Source organism: Asterias amurensis, chromosome 7 (assembly GCF_032118995.1).
Source record: "Asterias amurensis chromosome 7, ASM3211899v1".
Classification (NCBI taxonomy): Eukaryota; Metazoa; Echinodermata; class Asteroidea; order Forcipulatida; family Asteriidae; genus Asterias; species Asterias amurensis.
Genome location: NC_092654.1, coordinates 56,731 through 79,454, shown reverse-complemented (window position 1 = coordinate 79,454; position 22,724 = coordinate 56,731). Strand labels below are relative to the sequence as shown.

The 22,724-nt window shown below is 36.3% G+C and overlaps 2 protein-coding genes across 12 annotated transcripts in view; one reads left to right on the top strand and one right to left on the bottom strand.

The window, feature by feature from the left end:
• Positions 1–22,724, top strand: part of LOC139940053 (A-type potassium channel modulatory protein DPP6-like) — a 114,667-nt gene that overhangs the window by 65,323 nt on the left and 26,620 nt on the right. The window contains exons 1-2 of one of the 11 annotated variants that reach the window (XM_071936270.1): positions 11,739–11,934; positions 15,775–16,317. The exons of 8 other annotated variants lie outside the window; for them this stretch is intronic. In XM_071936270.1, coding sequence (XP_071792371.1) covers positions 16,204–16,317 — 114 coding nt within the window. In that variant the 5' untranslated portion in view covers positions 11,739–11,934; positions 15,775–16,203. Of the gene's footprint in view, positions 1–11,738; positions 11,935–11,970; positions 16,318–17,885; positions 17,958–22,724 lie in introns of those variants that run through there. 2 more of the 11 variants (XM_071936271.1, XM_071936276.1) reach the window with 2 other exon arrangements.
• LOC139940055 (1-phosphatidylinositol 4,5-bisphosphate phosphodiesterase delta-4-like) overlaps positions 1–22,724 on the bottom strand; it is a 194,005-nt gene that overhangs the window by 147,835 nt on the left and 23,446 nt on the right. The window lies entirely within an intron of this gene.

The following is a 22,724-nucleotide window of genomic DNA, read 5'->3' as shown; positions in this document are numbered from 1 at the left end:
CAGGGCACTTCCACCATTGATCGACTGACCAGAATTAGAAAGTTGGAGATATACTGTGCAAACACATCGTCATGTGTACTGTAGACTTAAGTATCTAGTCCTTCAATACATCACTGTTTGCTTCTGCTGTTTGGCAACCAAACAGTTAGCCTCAAAGGTTAATAATTGAATAATTTAATCTTAAAGTTTCTAGCTTGACTTTTTTTTTATCTCTGAGTAAAAGTATGTGTGCATATTATTGTGCTCGAGTACTGCGATCATTTATTCTTTAAGATGGCCACTGAAGCCAAGCTGCCTCCGGAAGAAAATGTCTCTCTTTTTTTATTTTATCCTTTTCTAACAAAAACCCTGTGGAATACACTGGACATCAATTTATTTACAAACACCTAACAATTAAGACTCCTGATTCTGTTGAGACATTCTCATTGGGGTTTATTTCAGCTGTCTTGAATAACTTCCTTAAGACATTTTGAGTTTGTTTAAAGCAGCTGAGGTCTCCTAGCTTAAAGCCATTATACACTTTCGGTAAACAGTATTGTCCAAGTCCCACACTTCGTGTATCACAACTTATATATAAAATAACAATCCTATGGAAATTTAGGCTCAATCGGACATCGGAGTCGGGAGAAAATAACGGGAAAACCCACTCCTGTTTTCGCGCGTTTCGCCGTGTCAAGACATGTGTTTATAACAAATCCGTAATTCTCGTTAACGAGAATTTATATTGTTTTACCGTTTTCTCAAAAAGTAAAGCGTTTCATGGACTAATATTTCAAGAGAAGTCTTTCACCATTACCTTCTGTAAACCCTGTAAATTATTTGTAAATCTGTGATTTATTTATTTTTTTTCTGTACCGAAAGGGTCCAATGGCTTTAAGATTAATTGTCATCACCTGCTCGCATCCTTTGATAGACTAATTAATTGGTTTGAACTTTTGAAAGTAAACAACACAATGTTTTTCAGATTTTATGTTATTAAACACACCTTAAAGGCTTTGGTAATTTTTGTCATTTCAACAACTTCATTTTACTTTTTTTAGTGAAAGCAAGGATTAACATTGATATCCAGCTGATTTTAATTTTGGCAATCAAAATTAGCAACATGGACTTTAAGAGTCTTCATTTAATATTCTAAATACTTTGACAGTACTTGAATGACCTTTATAATCTGTGAGTCCTCAGATTAAAATTAATTAACTGTTTCTTTAAATAACCTGAATTGAAGTTCTTCTTTAAGTTGACATTTGAAATCACAGATCTTCAAGACAGGGAACAGAGCCTCTGTTGGAATAGGAAATCCAGCTGTAAATGTCTTGAGATGTTTGGTCAGGAATTGATCATTTTAGAGGTCAGTTTTGTAATTTAAAAAAATGGGGTATAGGTCTTTTGGAAACAAATTATGTTTGGATTCTGTGATCATATTTCTACAGCTTCAGATTCTGTGATAAAATTGTTATGTCTCATGACTTACATTTATGACATTTTATATATTTTTGGCAAATGAAATTGATGGCTACATTGAGCAAACTTAAAAGTCTTCTTGGTGTCTCACCGAACAAATCTTGAAGTCGAAAAAGTCCTATCAACACCTACATGTACATGTTTTACAAACATGATCTCTGAAATAAAACTCTAAAAATAAAAATAATGACATCAAGCCATTTTGAATGTATGTCGTTGACACTTCTTGGTTTACATTTAGAATTATGAAAACGTTCATATTGTATGTTAAACAGAAATAGCCATTTGATATTAATAATGAAAATACAAATATTATAAATATCAAAGGAAAATGACTGGGTCTTTGTTCAACCCCAAATCATAATGGAAAATACAGTTAATAGCAAGTGTGCTTAAAAAGAATAATTACATTGACATGTGATGTAATTTATGCAAAGCTAAGCCTCATTAAAAATACAGCACACCCAAACTATGATTGGTAGTGTTATTAAGTGTTCATTTACTATGAACACATTACTAATGACTAGACACTGAGGGTTTGTCTTGTACGCATAGCGGTTTGAATTCACATACAATGCATCTACTTCCAGACGCAGTCTTTTCATTCACCGGAATCATTTTAACGAAGCTGGGTGGTTGGGTTTAACGAGGCATTGTTACAGTTTAACAGCATTAAGTTAAAAGTATAATGATTCTATTTACTACACAATTCGTCTGCAATTGAATGCCAGCAGAAATAATTTATTGCTTACAAAAAAACTATTAAAGGACTGCATAAGGTGTATCAATTAAAGTATATTGTAGGAGCAGAATTGAAATCATTCTGTGTATTATAAGGGTACAGGTACATAGCATTTCAGGTTTCCAATTCCATCAAGTAGTTGCAAATAAAGGACAATTTAACCAATCTGTTAATATTTATATCCAATTAGAATAAGAGAACTTCTTGAAGAAAATGTACATATCATCAGCTTGGGACTTTAAGGTCATTAGTGCAAAATAGATTTCATAAAATTAGTTTTGCATATTTTGAAGCTCCTGGTAAAATTGAGTTTATTGATGAATAATAATAATAGTAAAAACCATTTTTATATAGCGCATATCACCGTGAGGTCCCTATGCGCAGTAAAAGGAAATGAAGAGCATGGTATCCAAATAATTTGTTGGAAAACAACTTTAAGTAATGTACCACATGGAAGACTGACTGGGTAAATGTTGAGTATTTTTTGTTTGCAATCTTGTTAGCAATTTTATTTATTAAAGACCAGACAACATAAATGAATTATTTGGTCCGAAATGCAATGAGCTACTTCCCCTTTAAGATGATATTTACCGACAATGTTTTAAGTTGTTTGAACACCCATAGTGTTTAAGACCCTTTAGTTATTTGTATATGATATCATCATTCCAATGGTAATTTCAATCTCAGTCAAGATATTCAAATTACATAAAATCTGTCCCCCGGGGGGGGGGGGGGGGGGGGGGGGGGGGGCTTTCATTCTTCAGGATTCAACTATCTATTTAGATTGTTCACGCTCTGCGATAATGGTTGTCTGTGCATAATGAGAAGTCCCCCCCCTCTCTCCCTCACAGCTGGCTGTTTCGTCATCCGTAGCCAGACCTCCTCTTCTCCTCTCGGTAGTGGGAGCCAGTCTCTGACTGCTTGAAGGATAGACAATTTATTATAAGGAACTTGCTTACACAGCTGCTTGACGTAGTACACAATGTCATGGCTTGCTCTATGAGACCACATTAAAAATGTATTAATTGATAAACATTTAACAACTGAAATAACATGACTATCTCTGGCTAAGAAGCGAAGACATCATAAAGCATAAAACTCACCCCCCCCCCCCTGTAAATGGTCTTGCCTGAATTCCTGAGTATTTTCTTGAAAGTTGTTTGCTGATTCGCGCGTCTAATATGTTTACCTCCAGAGTGTTTTCAGCCCATAGATTTTGGGGGTTTTACATCTCTTCCTTATAAACTTTTGGAAGTTGGCTGCCCTGTTTTGTAATTTGGGGCAAAGACACACTTTCTATAGTTTTCACCCCAGTGCCTGAGCATCTGGGTGTCTGATCATCTCTTGCTTAATTTTTACTTAATTTATCATGTATTGGAAATGAAGTTCAGTTGTGACTACAAGGTGGGTTGATGGCTCATTCTAATTCTACTGGTTAGCCCTGTAGTCCTGCAAATGATTTTGACTTTGCTGACTTTGTTTCAGGAAGTTTATATTATAATAATAAGCTGGCTTCATGACATTTACTTCCCACCCACACATCCAGCATCCACCTACCCCATCATCTTAGCATGTTCAGACATGCCATTCTCTTCCTCTTCTTTCTGTCTTGAAAGCCTTAAATTGCTTTCTCCCCAATGTCTTATATTCTAGAAGTAATATCATCAGTGGGGCAGTAAGCCTTAAAATGGTCTTACGCAGTTATGAACATCCGCCCTTTCTTACGCTACATTAAATTTAATGAAAATTTGTTCTCATAGCCTGGAAGTCAACTTCATACAGTGATTCTCATGCCTTGGACAGTGCCAACTGCTAGATAACCATTAGTGACCCCTTTTGGAGGGGCTGATTTGCATATGACCCCCATCGTGTATAAAAATGGATCAAGTTGAATCGTGTTCTTCATTACTTTTTGTCTTTTGTTGGTGTTAACGGGTTGATGTTTTTCACAGTAGGCTACTCAAAGCGTCACATTTGACGCAGCGGCTGTATATAATAACCCCAGAGCAGGAAATGACATTTGAAAGCTATTTGGAGTCTATGTTTAGAGCTAAAACACGGTTGTGCCCTCCCCAATGTGCAATACAAGGACACTTTGCAATATTGCGCTTTAAGCCGGATTATTTTAAAAGACATGTTCATGAACGTCTACTGATTGTCCAAGCTTATTACACATTATACAGTGGAACACCAGTTATAATTTATAAAATAGGATACAAATAAAACCACTTATCTAAAAAAGGAAAATGCCTCTGGGAAGCACAAAACCTATGCTAATACCAAAAGAGGTTTACCAGCCTAAAAAACCATTTCATATGTACTTTATAGATTTTGACCTCAATTCCATTCCAATGTTTAATTCTTTAAAACAACATACCCTAAGTATTGGGCAAAAATTGTGTCTGCTTAATCACCATAATTTATAGCTTTTATTTCTTTTACATTTCTCAAATTTCATATCTTCTGTCTTGAATCCTTCTATAATTCAACCTTGCAGTCTGTCATCTTTGGGTCACATATTTAAAGACAATGATTTGAAGGACTATGATGTATCAGGTCTTTTCTTCGTCTAGCATCAGTCTTAAGACACGCTCATGGTGGTCATACCTGATTGAGATTAAAGGTAGTGTAGGAATAAAACGGTCAGCTCAGGATAGAGTGAAATGAGTGTAATCCCTTTTCTCAATTTGATCATAAATACTTCTTTCCATGATCTGTATAATATTGTAATATTTTGTTTTGCTGGTTTCTGCTTTACAACAGTTGTCATCCTTTTTTGTGTTTTGTTTGTTTGGTAAAATTGTTGGCTGAATAAATAGATGCAAAAACAGCAAAAAGTTTGCAATATTTCCTTTAATGAAACCTAATCATAGAAGCTGTTTTTAATCTAGCATAATGTTACTCTGAAACACTCATCAGCGCGAAACCCAATCCTCAGCAGACAATTACTCTGTACTGATGCCCAGCAGTGATGCCAAGCAGTGGTAATAGATCCTTAGAGCTGTTGTTGAGATTTATAAGAGATTCTGTGGAAGCCATTTGCAATAAATATCAACAATCCTGAGTCACTCTGGGAGGAATGCTTTAGAAATAAATGCACTTTCCTTCATGGCGGATGCTTCATTGTGTTTCGTTGCTTGCAATGTCATCTGGGACATTGCACAAGTGATATGTTCTCCTTCTATAAACATGTTGGCCATCTTTCATACTGTATTGACTACAATCGTGGGTGTAGACTGTACTTAATTTATTTTGTTTTAAGAACAATAGTGAATACTTTGCACAATTATCATACATAATGAATTGCAAAATTGGTAGAATAATGCAGAAAATAAATTAGAATACCACAAGGAGAATAAATAAATAGAGTGTAGGTACATGTACATGTAAGTATCAAGCAGGCAGTCAGTGTACTCAAATAAATCATCAAAAATAGTGAACTTGTACATTCCATAGCTTTACCTGGCAGGCAAGAATCGTCACTGGTGATATCTTTTCAATCGTTATTAACACAAAAACACAAAATTGTAAAAAAAATAACAGCTTTACAAGTTGTAAAAAGTAACCCCCCCCCCCATTCTTCATTAAAGTTTTATAAAATTCACTTGTACAATTTTCAGAAAATGCAGGAAGTCCAGGCTCTGTGTCTCTCTTGTAAACACTTAATGTCATGGTATCATTGTCTTGAATCTTAAAAGTTCATCAAAAACGAAAAGACAAAAAGTGAATTAATCCTGCCCCCAGGATTTCACTTCGCACCATATAGTAGGCCTTCTGTGAAATTCTCAGAAATGTTGAATCCTCACCTTTATATATTTGACTTGAATTGATTTGTCCATATGTTTGTATCAGAGTGAACCAGCAGGAGACTGCTCTGAAAAGGAAATAATTATATCTTCTCTAGACGCTGCAAATGTCAACCCCTCTTCGATCAGGTCTAACATTAACCCAAAGCAGCAAAAACCTACATTCTAAAACTTCACATGGTGGGTGAACACCAATCACATGTGTAGTTTTTTATTTTAAGCCCGTTGCCTTTTTAGGAGTTGGTGAGAGAGTACATCAAAACCAATATTATGAAATGAAGGGATTGTTATTTAAATAAAGTTGTGTACAAATGTGTACATTTCATTCAAATTCATGTGATCATGTTTTCTATCTGGGGGGTAGCGGGTTCAATTCTTGCTGATTTGTCTGCTGGATTTGGGGAAAGCACTGATTAAACTGATCACTCATCAGTAATGGATAAAACCAAGCATAATTACAAAAGCTGTTTACTATCCCTAAATATGGAGATGATGAATAACAATATCATCCGCTATCATTGTTATCAAAACAGATGTTACTTCATAAATTTAAAAGTAAAATCAGCACTATTTATGAATTTAGTTGGGGATGCTAGTAGACTACATGGCTTCAAAATAAGAACTGGGACAGGGATGGTTATTTCCTAAATGTAAAGCATGGATTTCAAAGACAGACTTTTTGGTAGGGGGTGATTTGGCTCTGGAAAACCTCGGCCATCATCAAATAAGTATGTAACTAACCCTTGAGAGTCTCTTTAATTTTTGGGTTTCTTTGTCCAATCACATGTTGTTTTTGTACTTGTTCTTTTCAACTCTTTTTGTAATTGGTAGTGGTTTTTTTAAATGTTTTTTTTAGGCTTCGTCATTATGTACTTGTTGAAATTCTTACAAGTGATCTATTTTGTTTTTTTAGCTGTTGTTGTGTTTTGTTCATGCGCTTTATTTTGTCTGTATCCAGGACCGTCAAGGGAAATCAGTTTCACTCTGAAAACTGATGGGGCTATCCTGGTTATATCAAACAAAATAAATAAATTAATGAACTCAAATGGCAAGAGGATGAGAGTGACAGAGAAAAACATGTTTTTCAAGACCCAGCATCAATACATTATCCAGAACGCATTTGAGATGCAGTTCAATGATCTTTAATTAAACTCAAGTGTCAAGAAATCTTCAAGAATTTATCTGTCATCATCCGAGACTTGGCATGGTTGCTTAGATACAGTGTGTAGGTGTATGCTCCAGGGAACTTCAGAAAGTATTGCCCCCTCTTGTGGCGAGTTTCTTTTCTCCTATATTCCCATCTGCCGCTCTGCCCTCCAGGAGTAATAAATAGGTCTTGTGTTTGTGGTTTTGCAGGTTAGATAAAAGTCATACTGCCCTCTTGTGTCAAGTTATGTCCAGTGCTGGCCATATTTGCATAAGTTGTGGGTGTATGTGAACTATGTACGTGTAATAACACGGTACAACTCCGCCATTATTACACGAGTGCAGCTTGGCATGAACATACAATGCTTAAGTGAAGCATGTGCTCATATCCGAGTTGTGCTTCTACATAAAGTAGATGTGTCCTGTGATAATTTACATATAATTTGCATATACTGCAGTTCCAATTGCCCAATGAGATTTGATAAGTGCCCTTGATTATGTATGCAGTCATAGGAAGTAATTAACATATTTTCACAGCATAGGCTTGATGATCATTATTTCAGTCTGTCAGCTTGTGGGTCTATAATTAATTGCAGGAATCAATTTGTGATATTTTTAACACATCTGTCCTACATTATGTCCATTTTTATGTCCATTTTTGTTCATAGACACGGTGTAATGTTTGTATAATGAAGTAGATTTCTATTTTATTTTTTATAAATAATTATATGCAGGACTCTTTTTATTTTTATTTTTCAGTGAATAAAAGTCCCAGGCTTTTATCAGTAAAATTTGCGAGTAATTTATTTGTGACTTATCTGTAAATCCAGCATTGAAGACCCACCGTATTTTTTTAATATTTAGCCATGCTCACCCTTTTCATTTTTTTTATAATTTTTTCCAACATCTTTGAGCTTCCTCAACATAACTACTCATGTAAAATAAACACTCTTGAACTGTTGAGGTTCATCAAAAACTGTTTGTCCACGTCCTGACATTTATTAAAATCGCAAGAGTTTGTAGATGGGATGATATGGCAAGAGCACTGATGTCTGATGGACTGTAGAGAAGGGCAATTCATAAATCATGATGACATCTGAGACTGGAGAGTGGGGGGGGGGGGGTAGAAATGTAGATTCATGAATATTCATTGAGGTTCCAGAATTCCTCTTTATGATCTTCCCCTATAGTACTATACCTTTGTAATGGTCTGTAAAATCTACATTACAAAATATTCAATTAACTTGATTGTATAACGTTAAGTAAACCAAGCTGTTCGGAAGGTGATTAAAATTTGTTTGGTTTTATGCTTATAGAGATTTTATGAGATTGTTTTATATTTCAATATTTTTTTTTAATGTGGGCAGTTGATGCGTATTGTGTATTTTTAATGAATAATTTGTCAACTGTATTTCTGTGTTCTTAGCCACTGTATTCTTTGTAGAATTGTTATATAAACCATAGTAATAATAATAATATAATAATTTGAGTGTCTATTGTGTGGGCATTACCGGGTCGTCAGACTACTCCATAAATTACTTTGTGCTTCACAGACCGCCTTGGCCCATGCTTGACCTGATGTATACTGTAATGCTGTGGTACATGTACAGCTTGATTCCATACCTTTGACATTCAAAACAACGACCTATACCAGTTCAGATGTCAACCCATACTATTGCTCTAATTTGGATGTTGGGCATTTTTTGTTTTATTTCTTTGTTGTGTTGTTTGTTGGGATTTTTTTTTTTTTTTTTTTTTTTAGATGATGTCAAGGACTGGCTGCTGAATCAAACCTAGTGAAGGGTTTGTTTTGTGAATGGCAGAGCGACTTTACTGCTCGCATGACACCAGGAATGAAACTAATGGTGTTCTGTATTTGCATGTCTGATTTCCAATTGTTTCCCCTTTGAAACAAAACTATACAGGTGTGATTAAATAGCCTGGAAAGTATTCAGCCTACACCATGTCTACACCTAGGTCCAACCTTGTACTTGAAAACTCAAAATGTTCCTACTTTTTTCAAAGAACCAAATGTCATGCCTTAAAACAAGATGGCGTCTCCGATGGTAAGCCTCGTTGTCCAATGTAATGACATTTTTTCCCGGCCCTGCATCCTTGTTGGTTTCCTTGTTGAAACCAAGGTTGATTGCTTGGGTTTGATTTACATACGTACTATGCATCATTGTTAGCCATGCATGTAGTCTAGATTAAACTCAATTGCTCGTAACCATACCAGGGTCATGTCAGGACTGTACTGTATTAAATATTGACTCCATCTCGGTACTTGACTGTGGTATATTAAACATGGACTGGATCTATAAGTACTCACGTTGAAGTAGCTTCCTCACCAGTATTTCACTAATGGGCATTGAATGTCATATTGCTAATCGTTATCTGCTGTTGTGTCTCTCAGGATTCGATTGGACTAGGTCAGCTTATAAGCAATTTGTAGCAACATTGAGTTTATTTTGGATATTTTAGTTCATTTCAGCTTAAGATGTTTGGCATACATATGCTTGTACCACAAATCAGTTTAAAAAACAAAGATTAAACAAAATTCATGGTTATTAGAAATTTTAATTTGATGGAAAAAAAGTTCTGTTATAATTAAATAAGAAAATGGGTTGTACATAATATAATATAATAATATTATAATATCAAAGTCTTATATAGCCCACGTATCTACCAAACAAGGTACTCAAGGCGCTGAGTATATACAAACTTTCAGACAGATAGGTTATTGCAGTGATGAATTTTGAGACCCAAGTATGTAGCACCTTATAAGGGTTTACAAGGTGCTACGGCGCATACAGCAGCCACAGCCAGGAACACCGGGGCGAACCCCTTCTCTTTTCGATAAGCACTGGGTTCTTTTACATGCGTTACACAACACATGGGACCAAACACTTTACATCCCATCCGGTTTATTGTTTATTTAAAAAGATTAAACAAATTGTGGTCCAATGACCAAACTGCATTTTGAATGTACATTATTAAGAAACATTAAAAATCCACAAAAAGGATAAACAAATTAAATGAAAAAAGGAGAATTTTTGTTTTAAATCAAATCAGTATGGTGCCAATAGTACTGTGAAAGTGACCAATCAGTGTGGTTTGGCTACAGTGACTTTAGTATTCTATTAGAGTAGAATAATTGGCAGAACTAGACAAGCCAGAACAAGCTGAGTACACCTTCAAACTAATTACGCAGTCACTAACGGATGAGTAACCCTCTGTACCACGCATGCCCTCACAATATCTGCCATATTGGATTCATCTAGCTTCCCAGTTCATTACCCTCTTACTACAACGTTACTAAGAAACATACATGTAGTTAAATCATCCATCACCTTATAAATGTAAATAGCTTGCAGAGATGCTCCTTGTGTCTTGCCGACATCTCTGATGCTAATGCCTTAAAGATGTAGTCTAGAACTAAGAGGAGACAAAAATAAAACACAAAAACCCAAGAACAAAACACTGAAGGTCCATTTTATCATTGTCAATATTAAAAGTTCAATATTTAGACTGATTATGGTATCAGATTTCCATCTAAGATGCCCCTTCAAATTGTTCCTAAATTGTCGTTATTTTTGAAAGGAGTGTAATGCTTGGTTGTTGTTGTTATTTTCCTCTTGATGAAACCCCCCTCTTCCTCTGCTATTTTTGTTTTAAACGTTACGCGCTGATTTTCGCCCAGCCCGGTTAGATTTAACAATGACAAGAAATAACATTTATTTATACCAACAGTCTTAATTTTGTACAGCAACTTCATCTTTAAGACAACCTAAAGGCATTATAACAGGATGGCAGCATCTTGACGACCCTACTGCTTCCCGTTAGCGAGCTATATAACCCACTAAAGACCTCATTAGAAATTTTGTTTTGATGTCAAGAGAGGTGCCTGTGGGGGAATTTCTAAACACTTTAATTGATCAAATTGTCGGCTTGAGTCAGATAATGAAAACACTGTCGCTGCGTCAAAAGGAGGTGATCTCATCAGATTTGCATCGGGTCTTAGAAGGTTTTTTTCTTCTTCTCGACTACATGTAGGATCTCCTCATCTACTCTATAAATTTTAATTTCACCCTCTGTGATTGAATAACTAGGTTGAACCTTGAATGCTGTATTTAAAGGCTGGTGTTATAGCACACCGTATCAGTATCAAGAGGAACATATTTTTGACTGCAGCAGACAAGGAAGTTCCTGATGGAATATTTGAAAAGTGCTCTCTGGATTGAATTGGTCTAGCTCAGATGCAGAAGTGGAAGCGATACCTGTATAACAAACGGATTCATCTATATTTATATTCATTTTAGTTTTTATTTATACATCAAGTCTGAATATCTGTACTTCATGTGAGGACTAACCAGTGGTTGTAGTGCTGTCATATACAAATATAAAAACAGTTAATATTTGGACAGGGTTTGTGGTTTGCATAATATATATACAGGTAAATATTGGCTCAACTCAAGTTTGCATAATGTACATTGGTAAATATTGGCTGAATTTATTCTAAATTCTTTTAAACTGTATGGTGGGAGTGTTGATAAGTTGTAGACGTGTTGCAGGTCTTTCCTCCATTGTATTTATTTTGACTCGGTTGAGCGTTGGAGAATTCTAAATGAAGGGATTGGATTACAGCTATGGAATATTCTTGTTTGTTTTGGGATGTGCATGATGAGACACTTTGGCCAACTGTTGGGCACCAAGATAATCTGAAAAGGACTCTATGGGACTTCGTCGTCTTTTCTTCAAATGTACAAATTTGAGTAAGAGGTACTGTTGAGGTTGTTTGGCTCATGCCAGTACTACATGTTTTTTTAAGCAGTTAGATGTTCTGGAGCAGGTTGCTTGAAATGATTGTTTACGTACTAAAATGATCCAGATGCAGTATTGAAATTATGCAGTCTTTTTGTTCTTGTTTGGTCTGGGGTGCTGCATAAACTAACTGGCCATTCTGTTCTGTAAACATCTGCCGTGTAACTGCAATGAGCTAAGTTGGTTGTACATTTAAACCTTTCCATCGGAGAGGAAGCTCGTTATCGTTACTCATAAGATCAACAAAGACTCAAGTATTATGGCTTAACCCAATGGAAGGACCTGAGCAGACTAATTTGTGTCTTATTATAATGTACTAAGGTTTCATCCAACAGGCCATAGGTGAAGAAACTCTTGTCAATCTCCGTGCCTCGGAATAATCAGATGCCAAGCGCCGGCTTCCGCCATTCACTCTCAAGATCTATCCCAGATGAGGATGTCTGGTTTTTTTTTCTTCATCTGCTGGTTTTCAAGGAACTCTCGTTCTTGTGCATCTCATCAGCTGCTGTCTCCTGGAAAATTGCTTTTCTGAGATGAATTGATCGGGAAGGAGGAGTTGATCAGATCGTATCTTTTCACAAACTGAATTAACCCGAGGGGAGAAGGACACCTCATCCCCCACGCTGACGTTCTTGTCGTGAGGTTACACACACTCTGTGTAAGATTTGTGTTTGTCGATTTACTCCGATGTGTTGCCATCGCTTTTGATTAAAATAATCAGAGTTCAACGTTGGATATTGTGTGATTGATCAACAGCTAGTCCTTGGGAATGTTCCATGCTGTGCATTTAGCTTTTTTTCTGATTCCTACATTCATCATGTAGATTATTAGATTATTTTTTTCATCGTGAATTTCTGAGCTGTACGGAATCAAATGAATGCTGTCATCATATTGGAGATGAAATTGGCTTGAATTTCAACAATACCGTGATCGTGTGTGATATGCAGTTGGCTTTGGTTATTTCAGTATCTGTAGTTTTGGACTGATGCTCCCATGATGGAAATCAGCAACGTTTGAAATGATTTGTAGGATCAGCTTCAACTAGCCTTCTCTATTCCGTTGGTTCTAAGATTGGATTGTTTTGTTCTTCGCAATGGAAGTCAAGCCACTGATGTTACATGTATGTTTGCAAGAGTTGGAGTTTTGTCATTTAGTAAGAGATTCAGCGTTTGGTCTCAATGCTGGACCATTTCAAAGGACTGAAGATATTGGATCTTGTCTGTTCTATAAAACATCCAGCATGACGTTTGTTTGAAGGTACAGGATTATAATTTTGTTCAAGAGCTCACTAGGTAAGATGTTAGGTAATCATCTTATGTCAAAATGGTATGTGTGTTTTACACATACATCGTTGTTGGTTTAAAAAATCACAAATCTTTATCCCTGATGCAAATTTCACACCTTTTATCTGAAAATGTTTATGATTGCTCTTCTTTAATTGAAAGTCAAGAAATGTTTTTAGTATCTCAAAATTGCACTTTAAACACATTTGTTTAAACGCAAACTCTTTTTCTTTTTAACAAATGTCTAATGTGAGGGGGAAGTTTATGGGATAGCATTGTAATAGCGTTTTTGAAAAACACAAAATTTGAGTAAATGAATGAGCAATGTGTTTTTTTAAGCATGTTTTGTTCATTTAATATCTTTTTATCGGAACAAATTACATACAGTATGAGCAAAGATAGTTATTCCACACCAATCGATTAAAAAAAGCTCCAATTAATGGAGAGATAAAAAGAGTAATCCTGGAAAATAATTGACAATTCATTTTGAGGGCAGTTTAAATCCTCACGACTATTCAAAGAACGGTAATGAATCAGCTTGTTTCCTGGCCTTATTGTTATAATGTCATTATGTGAACAAGGGACCAGCAAGGATGGACATGAATGCACTGGCAGTTTCAAATAACAATGTGAGATGAGTCAATCAACAGAGTTTCTCATTCAATTTATAGAATCTAATAGAATTTACTTGCAGCATTTCCTACTAGACTCTCTCTAGAGGATTGTGTTTTTGTCGCTCTGCTGATCGTACCTCCGCTTCTACGGCAAGAAAATCCAGCATCTGATCAAGGCAAGAATGCAATAGGCGTCAACCCCTGGGGATTTTAGACAAGGAATGTCATCCGCTGATTTTTAATTTTTTTATATCACTTCTGACGTCCTGGCTTGGATGACCAAATTGTAAGGAAAACAAAACAGTTGTGGCTTGGTATGTTTCAGAGAGTGTCGTACTTCAGTTTGGTCTCATCATCGTGACTGTGTTATTCTCATGATGTGATATGTGGATTGGAAATGTTGTAAGTCATTGCTGGAAGAGAGTGCAACTTTTCCAATTATCTTTGTTCTTGCGTGAAGGATTTACTGCTTATTTACTCAATGCTTTGGGGTAAAAGCTGTCATCAAATAAATGTTTGATAATATGCTTGATGTCTGAATGCCTTCAGCACCTTGCCACAGAAGTACGCAGAGATTCTACAACAGTTTGTTTCTTTGGTGGGTGCCAGCTTTTGTTTGGATTTTCAGGAGAGATGCTGGTTTTACTCAATGATGAATAGGCATCTGTGTTTCTGATGGGAAATTGTCTATTATGCACTGTTCATCCAGTGATCCTACCCTCTATGATCCTATAGTGTGATTCTTGGGCTTGGTGTGAGGACTCCAGTATCAACGCCTCTGGCATGTCAAGTTCACTTGTATTCTACTACACATGATGAGACAACTGGAATGAATGTAACATGTATGGTGTCGATGACGATCACAGTGTTTGGCATTCAATTATAGAGGATCTTGCGTATTTTTGTTGCGATATGATGTACATCATTGGTAATGTTTGCATTGTATCTAGTGTTGCTGTCTTTGACTTGATTTGAATTAATAATGCATTGCTAAACAAATAATTGAAATTGTTTTAAGATTGTGTTCAGTTTTAAAGCAATGCACACAGAATGAACAAATTAAATGATTTCTTTCAGTCTAGTCCCAGAAATTATACTTTTTAAGAAATCTATTAGAATTTGTTTTTGTTTATATATACTGTACCAATAAAATAATCTGATTTTATTTAGCATTAAAATTACTACACCAATGCTATACTTTATCTGTAACAACACTGTTAACTTGTTAGTGCAATGTCCTGGATGAACAATTCTTGTGAATAGAGTTGCGGCAAATCAGTTATTGTACAATCCACTGGAATTCTCAAGTAACTAAAAATGTTGATGTGTTCAATGTTAAAACAATATTAATTTGTCTCACCTTCTGATAAAACCTCTATTGAATTGAATTCTATTGAGAAGCATTTGTACATGCACTGTGGTATACTGTTTGAGATGAATGGCTTCCCATTGATATGTTACCTTGAATTGTTGACAATCAAAAGAAATTCACTGCTCCTCTCTTTGGCTAAGTTTCAGTTTTTTATTTACACATGAGATCTGCTGCTGGTCGTTCAATAATGACTAATGATTTTGTGGACAATTTTGATGAAACCTTGTCTTGGTTTTCCTGTGTGTAATCAGAGAATTGCCTGCGCCTGGTGAATATTTCCACTAATTGAAATGTAATATCCAGCTGCGTCAATAGTACTAGGTATGAATAGATTCTAGAAAGCTTATTTGTTTGGCAAACATTGTTTTTGTCATTGGATTGTGGAATCATCTCCCCCCAATTACAGAAAGTAAAGAGAGAGACTTCTTTGGATTTGTGTTATCGGGAGAGCATTGGAATTCCATCATGTACGTTATATCATTAATGTACTTGTTTCAGAATGCGGTTTGTGTTTAAATCTCTTAAGCAGAGTCTGAGAGTCTTCATAGATACCACAGCGGACTGACAGACATGAGCTGTTGATGTATCGGAGCGCTAACTCTACATTCTCACAACTTGTATTCTGAAGAAACTATTTGAGAGAGTAATGTCCTCTAGTACAACACTTTATCATCTTTGTGATTTCAAGGATGGTCTTAAACCCTCCTTCTTGGAATTAGCTCAAGACTCATTGTTTATACATGACCTCTTAGTCTTGCATCTTGAGTACTTTGCTCCTCATCGTTAATCATACCCAGATCCGAACTTGTCATATTCCATCGTCGCCATGCTCCACTCCATTTGACAAGCAAGTATTTATCACAATCGTGCAGCCTAAATAAAGTGCACTGACGGAGTCTTGAGACAGTTATATCTACAAATCAGTGTACCCTCTTGACGTTATTTGAGGACAACGTCTATGGTACATATTTTACGAAGCAGTTGGCTGCGGGTGTGGGAGATCTTACGACAGTCTTGTTATCGCCAGACTGCCACCATGTTTACGCTGAAAAAGGGCGGCAGTACGAGTCAGGTAAGAATTCTTCATCAGATTTTTCCTAGTTTCACATTTAAACATTTTAGGCTTGCAGTATGCTTTTATGTTTTACACCGAAAGAATTGTGGAAAACGTTTTGTTTTCTTCATATTGTTGCAAATGGTGTTGGAGTTTTTTTTGATTGAAAACAATTTCTTGACTGTTATTTTGTTGTTCTTCTCCTGTAAGTATGAATAACTTCTTGGAGTCTGAATGCCTAAATTTAAATATCATGTCATGACTGAGTGTTGTAGTGAACCAGGCTCGGGTTCTGGTGGCTAAGTTATCATGGTGTAGGTTTGAATCCCGGTCATGGCACTTGTGTCCCTGAGCAAGACACTTAGAAGGGTCATAGATTGGTTTTTGCCAATCAATACTGAATTATTGACCAAATCAATTATCAATAAAGATACAATATAAGTTTCTCTATGCTAAGCTCCATGAGTGTCAGAATCATCAGATACTCAATCCATTGCATTTATATTATTATTTCTACGTACATTGATGATAGAGTGCAAGATAAATATAAATAACTGTGGCATAATTTAATGTTTATTGTAAAATTCAGCCAAGACGTGAGAGATTTTTTCTGAGACTGATGTGCACATTCTTTTCTTGACAGCAAGATTCATTAATTTTGTTTACTTGTAATCAGTTCATCAGAAGTACAAATCCTCCTGTGAGCTCATGTTGTAGGTCATTTTTAAGAGCAATGTACTCTCATTTATGTTTCTACCACCCCCCCCCCCCCATGGAAAAGTCAAAGTGTCAACATGTCAAACGCAATAGCTTTTACTTTAATATGTGAAAACTCAGTCAATAATATATTATAATTCTGTGTCAACAAACAATACATTTTCCCCCATTAAGGATCTAGACAGCTGCAGAGCCGACCCATAATGGTTTACCCTCGGGTCATTACTATGTACAAGGACCTTCGAGAAGAATTTGAATATAAATATTAAATACATAAAAATAAAATGATGTACACATGTGTTTGAAATGGTCCATCACAAACCCACTGACCTGTAGAAGGACTAGCTGCAGAGAACTTGATAAATAATAAGTAATCACTGGTTTGTGACATTGTAGCTGCATATCTAAGACTACCAGCCAGCCTGGAACCCACTCATGCTGCTTGGATAATAAGATCTCTATGATACTACCGCTATCTAGCGATGACATTATGAACATCCCATTATGTTTCTAACGGTAACAGAGCATTACCAACAGTCAACGTTGTCTTGTTATAGTGAGATGTGTGATCACTCTTTCTACTAATTGCTCCCCCCTCTAAAACCCCGCTGAGGATGTATGTGGGATCAGATCACAATGAGCAAGGCTAGCTTTGGTAGCTCCCTATATACTTTATACTGTGTTTTGCTTTCCCTACTGTGATACATTGATATTACAGGACTATATAAAAAACAAAACACTAATAAGATAAAAGCTATTGGGTTATTGTGCTGGCCATCTTTAGAGTAACTGCCTTGTTTGTGGAAACTGGGATTTGAAGCAACTTGGATGTGTTGAATAGAGTGGATCTGGTTGTTGTTTATGTTAAGTGCATCGTTGCAATCATGCCCATCGCTGTGCAAGGAGGAACGACTCAGCATTATCATGGCAACTATGATAAGGTATTGTCTGGTTCTTAGCCTTTTTTCCTGGTAACTTGTGTGTTATATTAGTAGTAGTAACCAACACTTCATACAATGGTCTTCAGTTAATGTAGAGGTTGATGCAGAGTTGTCCTAGTAATCATAATCCAAGATGGCGTCCATTAAGAAGGGTCTATGTTGTCATGGTTACCATAGGGTCTTCTTACATTGAGATGCAATTGTTCTGTGTTCCCCGTTGATGAAGGGGCAGGCATGGTTACTGGTAAACTAGGGTTGTTAAACCAGTCTAAATATTGGCATCCTCAAATTACAACAATAATTTAAATTGTTTAACATATTGGTCAGAAGTGCCTTATTAAGCTTGTTTGTGTTTACATGCAAAATACTCCCTAAGCTGCTAGTGTCTTTTCATCTATATTGATGAAGAAATAAAACATTAATAATAATATTTTAAACATTTTTAAAAAGGATGGGATGTTACACAAAGAATTTTGAAAGATTAGGTGTAAATTTATCATGACAAAATTATTCTGCAAATTAACACAATATATTCAAAGGATACTCTCATGTCCAGTGCATAAATCCAATATGCTATCAGAGCATTATATTGGGATTTGAGAAAGCTCTATACCATATGGTTTATCTATTGGTTTAGAGATTTCAATGTTTCTTTGACGTTGTTTTGCAACAGCTTAGCCATATACTTTACTGACCTGTGGCTAAATATAGTTAGCTGTCATCATTGCCAAAGAAATGGTGTGAAAACTGGTTCTCGATCAATAAATATAATCAAGTTAATGGAATGTAAATGGTATGGAATTGCTATTTTAAGCATGGTAATTACTTTGGAGGTGTAGACCTTACGGAGTGGAACAGCATCATTTAGAGGTCCAAAAGGGGTTGGATCATTGACTCATTCTCTATTCACCGAGCATATGTCATTTTTTACTCATTATCGTTTTACTACAAATATGGTGTAGTGATGACATGATTGCATAAGGTCTATTGGCATCCCAGACAAAGTGTCACCCACGTTTTTTAACAAGCATTGAAGGATTAGTGGACTATGATAATCAGTCTGATGATAATAATCAATTTAATAGTAACATACCATCTGACATTTAGGACAAAATTCAACTGCTAAAACAACTGTAAAACAAATACTTCTGCAGGTATGTAGGGCTACATTAAGTATAAAACGTTTAGATAATTTTGAGAAAAACGATACCCTTTCAATTAATATCTGGAAGTGCGGAAATGAAATTGCAGAAAAAGGAAGTTGTTTGTTTCAATAGCCCAGTTGAAATTACTATTTTTATTCTTTTTATTATGAATATTATACCTCCATCCGAATAAATTTGCTCAGTGTTATTAGTTGAGGAATTTTTGCCACCATGTCAAAAATACAACCCATCCCCTTCTTCTCCTTCGTCTACAAAGATAAATTAACTAGAAATGGTGTATGGGAGAGCATGAACCAATAAGCAACAAGTTTATATCGCTGACGTCAGACATACCTTTCTAGTGTAGACATGGCAGCCCACAACATTTTAATATTATTCCACTTTGTCGTTATTATGTGCCTGGCCTTCACAGCCCATCAACTACATCAGTGTTTAATTGCTCATTAACTATGCAAACACAAAGACTACCCCCCCCCCCACCCCCCAAGCTGGCATCATGGTGGAAATGGCCCATTTGGCCATTTGGAAGCAAATTGTGTTTCTGGTGCCCGGCGAACAATAATGGTGGACAGGAAAAGAAAAGGAGAAAGGGCGCCCTCTCGCAATGACAAAATGCATGTTTGTCTGTGGCTTATGACCTCGTTTACTCCTGTGAATGACCTCACAGATTGCAGATGAACATAAGCATCATACAGTCCCCCTTTCCCCATCCACCTCGGGCTCTTGAGTCCAGACAGTGTCTTGCCTGGTGTGAACCAAGAAGGTAAAAGATGTCATAAATAACTCACACATCTACACCTCACCTCTAAGAAAAGGACAACATCTCTAGATTGATGATGGATCAAGTAAGGTGTGAGGAGGGGAGTGGGGATGTGTTGTTACTTTCCTGTCGAAGACAGGTTTCTGATCTCAAAAACACTGCATCTGGATCTTTTTGGTCTCATCATTGTACTAGGCTCATGGTTCATGCGAGGGTATGAAGTGCATTTCTGGGCAATGTCCTAAGAAAAAAATATTCATGTATAAGATTGTGAATTTCTTATTGTTTTTCTTCTAAGTGCATTGGTCTGGGATGATAGAAAATATTGATTTGTAAAGATGCTCACAGCAATAAGAACAGATGTCAAATAATTCCCAAATCTTCTAGACTTCTCATAAACAATAATACATAAGTCATTGCCGGTGGCCATTGACTACAATATCCATCTCCAAAGCTTGTATACTATCTTTCAGACTGATAAACTGGACCTTCTCTGACCCGAACAGATGACCAGTCAACTTGCCTGGTCTCGTCATTACACACACTCAAACCTGCACTGACATTTCACTATAATGGAAATTAACACCGGTTTCTGGTTTCTTGCACACCTTCAATGAAACTCTGTTCATTGAAGGGTGTGAACTCCAGCACAACTGCTAATGTACATCAATGTACATCAAATTATGATGCTTCTTATATATGTTGGGGGTTTGTTCAAGATGAGATGTGATGCATACATGTATTAAGAATCTGACAGTGGGAGAGAGTTACATCTGAATCTTTCAAGATCTGATAAATCATTTATAGCTACTGTAGCTGAGACTGAGATATGCAGGATTAGAAACAAGTATGGGTGAAGTTGGCAACATGAAACAGCTGAAATATTGCATTCAATCAGGACTCCTTGAATCAACGTGGACTGAGATGATTTTAAGCAACGGACACAGTTAAGTTTCTTTACGTTATTCATTGTTGGACAGGGTGTTAGACATTCTTGTTAAAGCCATAACCAAGCTCTTGAATTCTTTGGAGATTGAATTCGACTTGAGATTAACATGCAGTAATGAGTTCGGGCGCAGTGACTTTGAAGTTCATTCAATCTTTACATCTGTGGACCTTGAATAGCTTTCACAGTTGGTTATCAGCACTGATTGTATTTCTCTGTTTCTATCTATCAATCGGTTCATTCCAGAGTGGTCAGATGGATACCTTTGATTCAAAACGCTCTAGGGCTAGTTTACAATTCCATCACAGCGGTCACTGTTGATCTGCAAGTGTAAATGTACAGTTGTTGTTTGTTTGTTTGTTTGGAGCCATTTCCATCAGTATCCTGCACTGGATTGGGTTGATCAGAGACCTACTGTAACCCTAAGGCATTGATAACTCCTTCAATTTGTGATATCTCTAGTCCTGAAATTGGTGCTACTGTACAAACCTCATCAGCCTGCTGCCTGTTTACCCAAGACCCACATTTTCTATTAAGCATTGATAGCAACCTCAACTATCACACTGCGTTGACCTGTCGCCTATTTGCAAGAAAGTCATCTTCTAAGGCATTGATAGGAGTCTCAACTATCACCTTGCAGCGGCCGTGGCCTGTTGCCTGTTTACAAGACCACATCACCCAAGGACAAGACAGCAGTCTTAGCTACCACTACACCCATTTTCATATGCACATGAACCTTTCTAAAATAAGATTCTGTATTCGAATCGTTTGGCGATTTCATTTAATGAGCTTCAGTTTTTAGCTAACAAACCTCATCAGCCTGTAGGTGCCAGGTCAATTTCCGTTGTGAGAGAGTAATTGATTGTTTGGAAGCACTGATCTGCGAAGAGAAAAGCTGAAGACATTAATAATATACATTGGATGACATAACTGGATTTGTGTTTAATAGTTCCCCAATGTATGTTTCAATTACCTCATCCTTTATTGCGCTGGTAGCAGTTCACGGCAGAAGACTTTTCCTGCTCGCTTAACTTGGCACGTTATCTCGCTCCTCTTTTGAGAAGATTTCTGCAAACCTCTCTTTGGAGTTAATCGCTCTTGTCTGTTTGAGTCAAGAAAGGAAATAAATCCTGTCTCATCATGCCTTCCATGTCTACTCCTCCTCCTGTGCTGAAATTTGTAAGTCTAGTTATATTTTTTTCTCGGGAAATAAGTTTGAGATTTTAAAGACTCTTTGAGAGTTTCTCTTGTTCATTTTGAAACAAGGTAAGTGTAATATGACAGGGATTTGCCTCTGAGCTGGAATTTCTGTGGGATTTTCATTGATATTAACACTTGTGTAATCAATCTTAACGGTGTAGATTAGGAGAAGTTGTGTAAATTGAAATTATAAGTCGTTCATTTGATGAATTTGTTATTAATATTTTGTAAAACATCACAAAGTAAAAACCTGTTGCAAACGACAGGACAGTTTAGGTCAAAGAACAGTTAAGGTCAAACCAATATTGTAAAGACTTGAATCAGATTTCCAATACTGTGGATTCCTGTTGTAACAAACACTGCATGAAATCTAGTCTGTTTAGTGGTTGTTTTGGTATTGTAATTTTGGCTTAGCATAAAGATGAATTTGAAGACATTCTGAATGACCAAATGTTTGGTGTAATGCCGGTGTTCTGCTTTGTGTAAGATAAATGAGTTCTCAACTATTCCAAAGGACAATTTGTACTGACATCTCTTTTACATTGTATGTTTTTTTAGCACATTGTCAAGTTATTATCAGGGAGATGTTGGATAAATGTCATGATACTCAATTGCTGGGGCTTGATAAGTTTTGAGAAAGCTCAATGAATGGTTTAAAGTATGTTTGATGATCATGAGTAACAGCAATAACGCCT